Source organism: Barbatula barbatula, assembly GCF_947034865.1.
Source record: "Barbatula barbatula genome assembly, chromosome: 20".
Lineage (NCBI taxonomy): Eukaryota > Metazoa > Chordata > Actinopteri > Cypriniformes > Nemacheilidae > Barbatula > Barbatula barbatula.
Window position 1 is genome coordinate 364,701 of NC_136783.1, and position 11,530 is coordinate 376,230.

The 11,530-nt window shown below is 41.5% G+C and overlaps 1 protein-coding gene across 1 annotated transcript in view; it reads right to left on the bottom strand.

The window, feature by feature from the left end:
- The window catches only part of myg1 (myg1 exonuclease), a 32,427-nt gene extending 21,258 nt beyond the window's left edge, over window positions 1–11,169 (bottom strand). The window contains exon 1 of the mRNA XM_079483300.1: window positions 10,867–11,169. Coding sequence (XP_079339426.1) covers window positions 10,867–11,037 — 171 coding nt within the window. The 5' untranslated portion in view covers window positions 11,038–11,169. The remainder of the gene's footprint in view (window positions 1–10,866) is intronic.
- Between the last annotated feature and the right edge of the window lie 361 nt (window positions 11,170–11,530).

Below are 11,530 nucleotides of genomic sequence, written 5' to 3' on the forward strand. Positions count from 1 at the left end.
GCACATGTAACCGGTCCCACTTGCGCGGTCTTCGAACCGATTTCGGTCTGAATGAGAGACGGGCGCTGTAACGATGAGCCTAAAGACCACAGTCCCTATTGCGTCTGTCGCTAGAGCGTCTCTGTTGGTCGGGGAGTGAGGCTTGCACACTGCACAGCTCTTCACTAGCTGGCCTCCGTTACACAGCTGGAGGAGGGGCAAGCAAGGCCAGTTTTCTGTCTTCTATAGCAACAGTGCTCGGTTCTCATATCCTCATAACTTTTAAGGCAAGTTAATTAAATATATCAAACATTTCCCAGTCAGTCATCCTACAAGCAAGAGAATTTAAACTCACCGGACTGAATGATGTTTTTATATTTCATTTTCAGCTGCTGCCATGTTCTTTTTATTGCAGGATTGCACACACCTGACAAAAATCGTAGGTATTTATATATATACACACATATACACACACACACACACACAGTGCCTCCAATTCGACTGGCGAGAAATAAACAGAGCGCTTTTTGTCACTTGCCGTTGCCATGGTGAATCGTGTTATCTTCGCTCAATTGATGATGGCTTTTTAAAGCCGCGGTGAACGCGAGTAACCTAGAGTGAACTTACTCAGAGTGGATTGAACTCATTGAAACCAGCTGTTCTGAAACAGAAAACTCAGAGTAGAGATTATCTGGGTAAATCAACTCAGAGTTCATATTTTAACTCAGGGTTGCTTGAACCTCCTTATTGAAACGGGTCCAGGACTATCAATCAACCCGGTAAGCAAGCATAAGTGATTGTGAACCATTTTCACTTGTTTTGGTGCAAATAAAAGTGACAACCGGTACACTGGAGAGGCGACAACAGGTCTGGGGAGGACCACTCAGAGGGTCTTACAGACCTCCACGTGCTATGAAGTATTGGAATGAAATCCTCAACTCTATTGTCAGATCTTATGCTGGTGTCGTGCAGAGCCCTCATGTTGCATGATAATACTCGACCTTATGTGGCCTGAGTCTCTAGGCGTTTCTAGAGGATTTGATTGGATTCAATTTATTGTCATTACACACATACAAGTGCAGTGTAATGAAATGTAGTAAGAAGAAAAATACAGCATAACTTGGGGAAGGTGAGGAGAAAAACATGTACACAATACACCATAGACAAGACTTGCAATAGGGGAAGTAATCATTATAAATCATTATAAATCATTATAACTATGAAAAATTATAACTATGCAACCAGAAGTGAGACCCGCTGAACAAACGACTAACTACAGCGCCCCTAAGGAGAAATTATGTTTATTTTCTACTATAGATCACGATGAACTCTCTAAAATCATTAGATCATCTAAATCAACTTCATGCATGTTAGACCCTATACCTACAAATCTACTGAAAGAGATGCTCCCAGAAATTATATATCCTCTACTTAGCATTATTAACTCATCTCTGACATTAGGACATGTGTCTAAAGCATATAAGGTGGCTGTTATAAGGCCCTTTGCCAAAAAAAAACATCTCGAACCTGGAGAACTAGTTAACTACAGACCGATTTCAAATCTACCTTTCTTATCTAAAGTTCTGGAAAAAGTTCCTTCCTCCAAAGGAATGAAATTAATGACGATTTCCAGTATGGATTTAGAGCACATCACAGTACAGAGACTGCTCTGATTAGTAACAAATGATCTGCTTATGGCGTCTGACCGACTACAGAAACGTGGATCAAACCAGAGGACTCTGCCACTCCCGCTACCCTCTCCCATAACCACACTTTCTCCCACAGCCCTCGCATCACAGGAAAGAGGCACCGGTCTACTTATCCCCAAAGACTGGAAATTCAATCAGCTAACACCCATGTGTGACATCAGCTCCTTCGAGTTTCATGCTGTTACTAATCACCCACCCTGTTAAAAGTCATTTTGTAGTTATATATATCGTCCCCCAGGTCAGCTTGGACATTTATTGGAGGAGCTGGATGTGCTTCTTTCATCCTTCCCTGAGGATGGTACTCTGGTGGTACTAGGTGACTTCAACATCCCCATTGGAAAGCCATAGGCTGCTGACTTCGTCAACGTGACCACATAATTTCTCCTCGAGCAGGTTTCTACATCAGCAACCCACAAGTCTGGAAACCATCTAGATCTGATCTTCACTAGGTACTGCTCCACTCATCACTCGCAGGTCACCCCGCTGCACACGTCTGATCACTTCTTCGTCACCCTCGACCTCACTGCTCCGGATATCGCAGATGTCTTACCGATGGTCACTTTCCGGCGCAACCTGCGCTCCCTCCCTCCCTCCCTCCTGTTTTTCCTCTGCTGTCTTCTCTGCACTCCCCCCCTCTGATGAGCTCTCTCTTTTGAATACAGACAATGCCACAGACACTCTGTATTACACGCTTTCAATCTATGCCCTCTTGCATCTGGACCAGCCCGTGCATCCCCGGCGGCTCCCTGGTTATCGGATGTACTGCGTGAACATCGCGCCGGCCTCCGGTCAGCTGAGAAAAAATGGCGCAAGTCAAAAGACCCTGCAGACCTCTCTCTCTCTCTCACAAAAACTGATTACTACCACTCTAAGGTCTGCAACTCTCCGGACTCTCGAACGCTCTTCAAAACCTTCTCTGCTCTCCTCTGTCTGCCTGCTCCTGCACCTTCATCGGAGTTAACATCGTTAACTTCATAAAGAAAACTACCGCCATCAGCAGCCAGTTTTCTACGCCACCACCTGTCGAACCCGCCCACATCCCTGACACGTGTGTGCTCCCCGCCTTTTCTCCTCTGTCTGAAGCTGATGTTTCCAAGGTCATAGGTTCCAACCACCCTACCACCTGCCCACTGGATCCCATCCCCACCCATATCCTCCTGGCCATCTCTCCAACGGTTGTGCCTGCTCTGACCCTCATTATCAACTCTTCGCTCACCACTGGGACATTTCCCACAGCGTTCAAAGAGGCCTGCATCACACCGCTACTGAAGTAACCCACCCTCGATTCTACACTTCTAGAAAAATACAGGCCTGTCTCTCTTCTTCCCTTCATTGCCAAAGCCCTGGAGCGAGTTGTGTTCAACCAGCTCACCTCCTTTCTCATGCGAAACAGCCTCCTGGGAAGCAATCAGTCTGGTTTCAAGACCGGTCATTCCACAGAGACTGCACTGCTCTCAGTCATCGAAGCCCTGAGACTGGCAAAAGCATCATCCATGTCATCTGTGCTCATCCTACTGGATCGGTCTGCTGCTTTTGACACTGTGAATCATCTCATCCTCCTGGCTTCTCTCAGTGCTATGGGTGTCTCTGGAATGGCTTTGCAATGGTTTGAGTCCTAACTCTCGGGTAGGTCATTCAGAGTATTCTGGAGAGATGAGGTCTAATGCAGACCTATGTTCCTGCCAGATCACTGCGGTCTGCAAAGGAACAACGACTAATGTCACTCTCCTGTACCTTCTCTGGATCTGTTCCACATTGGTGGAATGATCTACCTGCTGCTACAAGATCAGCAGACTCTGTTGCCATTTTTAAAAAACGCATCTCTTCCGTCAACACGTCTCTGATTGATTTATCCTAATTCTTTTCCCTTTCCTTCAAAAAAAATAAAAATAAAATAAAACTAACCTCACTATTCTTAGCTTTGTATACTGTGCTAGGCTTTAATGGACTAGTTTGATGCACTTATGTATTATGTTGTTATAATTGCTTCCAATGTTTGCTCATCTGTAAATCGCTTTGGATAAAAGCGTCTGCCAAATGACTAAATGTAAATGTTGTATCTCCTTATTGGTGCTGCATTCGACACCATTGACCACAGCACCCTCCTACATAGACTATCGGTATTAAGGAAATAGCTTTGAAATGGCTTAGATCTTATTTATGCGACCGTTTTCAATATGTAGCAATAAACAATGAGGTATCACGCAAATCGCAAGTCCAGTACGGTGTACCACAGGGCTCAGTCTTAGGGCCTATGCTCTTCGCATTATACATGCTACCTCTAGGAGATATAATAAAGCGACACGGAGTAAGCTTTCACTGTTATTTGATTTTTTGATTTTGATTCAATTTATTGTCATTACACACATACAAGTACAGTGCAACGAAATGTATGCTGATGATACGCAACTTTATATTTCCTCGAAGCCTCATGAAACACAGCAATTCCACTGAATAGTGGAATGCATAGTCGATATAAAAAAAGTGTTACTTATGTTACTTAACTGTCTGTGTTGTTTGTGTTTGTGTCATTTCTTTCTCTCATTGCTTTTGATGTCGACGCTCTACCAGTATATGATCGCTAAACAATGCTGGATCTTAGATTTTTTCCAGCCCCGCGGCCCTTGCTCTACTCGTCGGCTCCTACGCCTTTTTGGACTGAGACTGGGGTCGTACCTAACCTCGTTGTTCGTCGCCGCTCGTTGGACCCTGTCGACGCCTGGCAGATACCTGTCGTCAGCACAAAACAGTCAACCGGACAGTCAACGCCATGGTCGCGCTGGTTCCTGCCAGGATTGGCTTGGTAAATGCTAGATCGCTAGCAAACAAGACTTTTATCATAAAGGACTTTTTTATGTCCCATGAATTGGATTTCCTCTGTGTGACTGAGACATGGCTGAGTGTTGGTGAGTCCAGCGCTTTTATTGAACTTCTACCTAGTGATTGCTGCTACTTTAACTCCCCGCGGATGTCGGGTCGAGGAGGAGGAACAGCGATTGTCTATAATAAACATTATAAATGTAAGCAGTTATTGTTATCATCCTCTTTCACCAGCTTTGAACTGAGTTTATTTGAGTGTGGTCGCTCTAACACAGTGCTGTGGTCTATCGCCCTCCTAAGTACAATAAGGATTTTTTAGATGAGTTTTCTGATTCTCTGGCTGAAATCATGCCTAAATATGATCGTGTTCTTATTGTTGGGGATTTTAATGTCCATATGTGTTGTCCTGACAAGCCAATGGCAAAGGATTTTTTAAATCTCATAGATTCATTTAATCTTGTGCAATCTGTGTCGGGACCCACACAAGAACATGGACACACACTTGATCCTATCATTTGGTTTGCCCATTTCGAATCTGGAGATGTGTGATGCAGTGTTTTCTGACCATATGCCTGTTTTATTTGAGGTTGCTTTGGTCTGTAATACAGTTAAACCTAGTGATGTTGCTCGGTGCTGTCGTATTATTAACCCTTCCACTGCTGCTCGGTTCTCGGATGCTTTCAGTAAGGACTCCATCATCCCGGATTCTGTATTCACTACAGAGAAGCTTAGCTCATGGTTTCACTCCACCTGCCAAACTGCTTTAGACACTGTGGCTCCATTAAAACTCTGGCAGCCAAAAATTAAATCTGAGCCCTGGCTAAATGATACAACCCGTGTTGTCAGACGTGAGTGCCGTAGAGCTGAGCGTAAGTGGAAGGACAAACTGCAGTTGTCTTTGCAAATGTTAAGGGAAGGCTGGCAGCTTCCTTCACTTTTTTAATAAAGTAATTTTTATTAGGGCTGAAATCTCATCTCCAGTTTATGATCCCTCAATCCCTGCCTCCTGCTCTGCTGTTCTTGATCAATTTGAGCCTGTGACCCTTTCCCTTTTACAGAACATTGTTGATCAATTGAAGCCCTCAGGTTCTATAAAGGATACTGTCCCTCCCCGACTATTTAAAGAGGTTTTCCCCACTATAGGACCATCTGTTATTGCAGTCGTAAATAGTAGTCTGTCCTCAGGTGTGGTCCAGGGAAATTTTAAACATGCAGTAGTGCAACCTCTGATTAAAAAACCTGCTTTAGATCCATCTGTACTTACTAATTTCAGGCCTCTCTCTAAACTGCCTTTCCTTGGAAAAATCCTGGAGAAGATTGTGCACAATCAATTAATAGCCTTTTTGGAAGGTCACAATATTCTAGAGGTTTTCCAATCTGGGTTTAAAACCCTGCACAGCACGGAATCAGCTCTTTAAGAGTTTTTAATAATATTTTTTTAGCTACTGACTCTGGTGACTGTGTTATCCTTGTGCTTTTAGATTTAACCGCTGCATTTGACACGGTGGATCATGAGATATTGATCTCACGTTTGAAGCAGTGGGTGGGCATTGGGGGCATAGCACTGGAGTGGTTCTGGTCGTACTTGGCTGATCGAACTTTCTGTGTCAGCCTTGCTGGCTGTGTATCCTCCTCGGCTCCTCTTATGTCAAGTCAAGTCAAGTCAGCTTTATTTATATAGCGCTTTTTACAATTTTCATTGTTACAAAGCAGCTGTACAAGAAAAAAATGACTATAAGTAAAACATAAAAGGTTATGGAATTCAAAACACAGGTCAAATATCAGACACACAATAAATTCCTATATGCAGTGTTAATTAAATAAGACTACCAAATTCTAGCAGCCCCCCCGGCCAGGCAAAACAGTGCAAAACAGTATGCAAACGGTGGCGAGGAACCCAAAACTCCATTGGAGGAGAAAAAAAACCTCGGAGGGAAACCAGGCCTAACCAGGGGATTCCAGTTCCCCTCTGGCAAAAACTGCTGCCTCTGCACAAGCTCAACAGTGCTTGCACAACAAGGCAAAATAAAAAAAAATTAGAAAAAAAGAAGTCGCACTAAAATTAGATTTAAAATTATCATTAATAATCTAATAGTGGCTGAAGTTTTGTAGGGACTTCACTTCCTTCGTCCAGCATTTGTCAGGTCTTATGTGTGGGGTTCCACAGGGCTCAGTACTTGGCTCTCTTCTTTTCTCTCTCTATCTGCTCCCACTTGGTTCCATACTTAGGAAGCATGGCATTTCTTTCCACTGTTATGCAGATGACAGTCAGATTTATATACCACTAAAAAGGAAAGATTCATACTCTGCCAATCTACTAAAGTGTCTTGATGACATAAAGGCTTGGATGGCTTTGAACTTTTTTAATTTAAATGATGAAAAAACAGAAGTAGTGGTTTTTGGTAGCACTCCCGGGGGGGGTCCCTGTAGATTTGGGTTCCTTGGGCCAGTACATTAAACCTAGCATCCAAAACCTAGGAGTTAAAGTAGACCGGGAGCTGAAGTTTAGTGGTCAGATCAATGCATTTGTTAAAGCAAGTTTCTTCCACTTGAGGCAGCTGTCAAAAATAAAGCCAATACTATCAAGGCAGTATTTTGAAATGATAATCCATGCCTTTGTTACCACTAGGCTGGTTTACTGTAATGCACTATATGTGGGGGTAAGTGGGTCCTCCATCGCCCGTCTCCAGTTGGTACAGAATGCTGCTGCACGTCTTTTAACTAGCACACGTAAGCATGAGCACATTTCCCCCATATTAGCTGCACTTCACTGGCTGCCCATTCAATTTAGGATTAGTTTTAAAATTCTTTTATTTGCTTTTAAAGCTCTAAATGGTCTTGCCCCGCCCTACCTCTCAGAGCTACTATGCCCTTATATACCCAGCCGCTCTCTCAGATCTGAGGATCAGCTCCTCCTGAGTGTGCCTAAAACTAAGCGGAAGCTCAGAGGGGACCGTGCCTTTGCTGTGTCGGCTCCTAAATTATGGAACGATCTGCCTCTTCATGTCAAGCAGGCTTCTTCGTTGCCTGTTTTTAAGTCCCGTCTTAAAACCCATCGTTACACTGTGGCCTTTTATACCTAGCAAGATGTTGATTTTATATACTCCAGTATAATATTTATTTGGGATTGCTTATTGCGTCGAGATTCTCTGTTTTATTAAAAATGTTTTATTGTTGTATTATATGTGTAACTGTGCAAATTGTGCAAGTTTCTAGATTTTTTGAATATAATGTCTTAATTTCTGTACAGCACTTTGGTCAGGTTTGGCTGTGTAAAGCGCTCAATCAAATAAAGTTAGATTGGATTGGATTGTAACAATGAAAATTTTAAAAAGCGCTATATAAATAAAGCTGACTTGACTTTATTTTACTGTAATTCCTGCCCTGAATGGGTCTATAATTTTGGCTTTCATTGACCATTGTCACATTATTTTGTTCTTGCAAGTTATGCAAAGTATGTAAGTGAAGAGATTTAACCTGGAAATTTTGTTCATTGAGATCTAATGTAGTGTGATTTAGGTGTTCCCTTATTTTTTTGAGCAGTGTACATGTAATTCTTAACTTTTTACTGTTCCTGTCACATTAGCATAGAACAATGAAAATTGATGTGCTGAGCCATCAGAACAGAACTGAAAACCGTGGGTGAAAAACTGAGGTTCGTATTGAACCGTGAGTGACCTGTATTGTTGCATCCCTCATCTCTATGGTAACATATGCTGCACTGGAGCAGGTTTTTATCTAGGTTAGAGATCTCGCAAATTTACATAGAAGTGATGCCATCAATTTATACAGCACATTGCAAGGACTCATTCTTTCTAAAATATAAAACCTTATCCATTTACATTTAGCAGACGCTTTTATCCAAAGCGACTTACAAAGAATTCAGGGAGCAATGGTTAGGACTAGGATTAAAGTCATCAAATGTAACATAACATTGCATATGATGAATCATTATTGAAGTTACAGAAGCTATTGAGTCACAAGCAGTGAGTTTCCTTGACTTCTGACAGACAGAAGTAATATGCTGCTGTCGCTTTAAGAGGAACACAACAGATCCAGTCCACTGATACTGTACACGTGTGTTGTTTTCCTCTGTTCTGTCCGTTCACTTAAGACATAACCTACAACTCGAAAAGAGGGGCATGTTGACCTACTTTGCATGTGAATTTGTCCGTTTAAGCGCAAGACAATATTTGTGCCATGCCTGAGACTCAGCATTGCTTATGCGCGCTTCAGATCTTCTTACAGAACACGAGTGAGTTCTTGTGCATCATCTTGCACTTAAATGTTTAAATTGGCAAGGCTTGAATGAGTTTAGTTTAAACAGCAACATGTGCTGATCAGGTCTCGCCTGCACTCGAATGGGTGATGACGACATAAATGACTGGTCATATAACAGCACACGTCAATCCTATTGAAATCTATCCACGTTATTTGATTTGTTGTAGGTATTTAATGTGCATTCATCGACAAACATAAATTAGCTGAACTTTGTCAGGTGGTTTTACGCATTGTAGTTTTTAATGAACCTTATAATAAATGCGTCGTCAGATTTAAGATGAGCCACGGTTCAAGAACGTGCCGAACCGTTGGTGGAGAACAGTGGAGTAAAACTTTTTACCGAGAAGTGTTACTCTTTACTAGCGCTCACACAGTCGTTGTCTTCTTTGCATTGTTCTGTAGGAACAGAAATCGAAAGCAAATGTCGTAAAGTAGATTAATTCCTATAATATCACCAACAAGCTTCCGTAGATCTTAGCTCGTGCAAAGAAAATAACAGAGTCGGTGGTGTATTTTATTTGTAAGGATTTGCCACAGTGTGGTTGAAACCCCTGCTTCGGGCATATGGTGAACACTAGCTGTGTTATGCGATTCCGACTCGCAGGCACATAACGGACGTAGAAGTACCGAGGATTTACGAAGAGGTAAAAACAAGGGTCAAAAAGTCCAGAGCGAGTGGCCCTGACTTGCAATGCATGGACCTCTCGAGTTACTGAGTCGTATGTTAGGATTACATCACAGACACGCGCATTGCATAAAACGAGCCATACTGGCATAAACATTGCGGAGTTACTGAAAACTGCACTGGTGGAGTGGGACATAAAAGAGAGGCATAATGACAATTTCAGTTTTATGAATAGATTTTAATGTACTTTGTTTTTTATTTACAAAATACTGAAAAAAATATGTTTTTGTGGCATTTGTATTTAAGTGTTTACTGACTAAATATGCACTTTAAACATTATATGTTCGCTGTTCAGTAACACGGTGTAAGCAAGATGACAAATACCTCTTATAAATAGCTTTGTTAATAAAATTGAATGGAATCTTGTGTGTCTGCCGAGTTATCACTAATGTGATGAACATACCAGAATACCATAGATTGTACACACCAACATGTATTTTTAGCTCACTCTTAATTTTTATTTATTTAAAACAAATGATTGCAATATATCGGACGTTTGTATCGTATCGAATGTATTGTGATATATTGTATCGGGACCCATCTATCGTGATGTGTATCGTATCGCGAGGCCCTTGCTAATACACAGCCCTAGTAGTCACAATTGCAGCGAGTTGTACTTTGGTAAATTGGCGATTGTACTGCAGGCGTCGTTCTAAAAAAAACATCCTCTGTATTTAATAATTAGCATTTTCGATCACATGACTTCTATTGTAGTTCATGTTTACTCGTTATTATAAATATCATAACTTTCGCAATCCTCAACTGACTTCCATAATTCGCAATCCTCAACTGACTTCCATAATTAAATGGAATTTTCTGCTCGGTCTAGAAATAGGATTTAGAGGTGTTTGGATTTTGGTATTTTGTTATCATACCTAGTTTGTAATGTAAATATGCCCAACTAAAGCTGGGGTATTCGTTCTAATGAAACATTAATTATCAAAAAATAACATGATAAGAAAATAAAAAGTATTTATGGTTATTTATTGAACATTTCGAATAATAGACATTTTTGTGTTTTTGGAAACATTTCCTCTGCCACTGAAAACACAAATCATCTGTCGTGAGAAACACGATTACACACAGAGTGTCAAAACTGCGTTTTTAAGAATGCACACAGCGCAGGAACGTGACGAATTAAGCACAAATATAAATAAAAGGCATATCTAACTGAACTTATGTACCAAGAAAAGCAACCAAACGCGGTCTTTTTGGGGCCACGTGGGCTCGGGAGTAGTAGTTCCACCACAGATGTGTTTGGCTGTCTGACAGCAAGAAAAGAGACGTGGTGCAACCCGTCAAACTCCTCTGTTCAAACACTTTCTGTTCAATAGTATCATTCAAAGTATTTAAATGCGTCCGAACATGATGTATAAATGTGCTTTTGTTTACCTTGTATTCCGGTAGTTGTTGAAGGAGGAAGCACGCGAGTACTTCATCACAGTGGAATGTGCCGTTATGAGTCCCGATCCTCACGCGAGCTTTATTAGCTTCTTTACTCATCTTTATGAAATGAACTTTATTACGAAACACTCGAGTGATTCTGCCACGGATGACGTTCATGAACAAATCTCACATACGCATGCGCGCTACTCCTCTTCTTCTTCTTCTTCTTCTTCTTCTTCTTCTTCTTCTTCTTCTTCTTCTTCTTCTTCTTCTTCTTCTGCGCGGACTCGAGCGCTCCGTCCCGGAAACACGATTTGTTCCGCGCATGCGCCAAACTGACGTCAATTTCTGTCTGAATTAAATCGAAACATTTTACGGCACTTTCGGGTATTATTTATACCGTGACTGCTGTTGTTTTAAACTCGCTACCCGATACGCCCACTGTTTTTTTTATAAATATTTTATTAGATTGATCAATAAGTGTATTTATCATATTTGTATAAGTTTCGTTTTTCTTAATGTGATTCTTTCGCTGCTTTGAGATATTCCCCGGCTTGTTAAATTGTTGCGAGTTTGGTTGTTTGTTTTAAGGAACTACTCAATCCATTTCGGTTAAAATTGGCTAATATGTGGCACAAATTAACTTTGTTGAATTAAATAAATGGTCAGA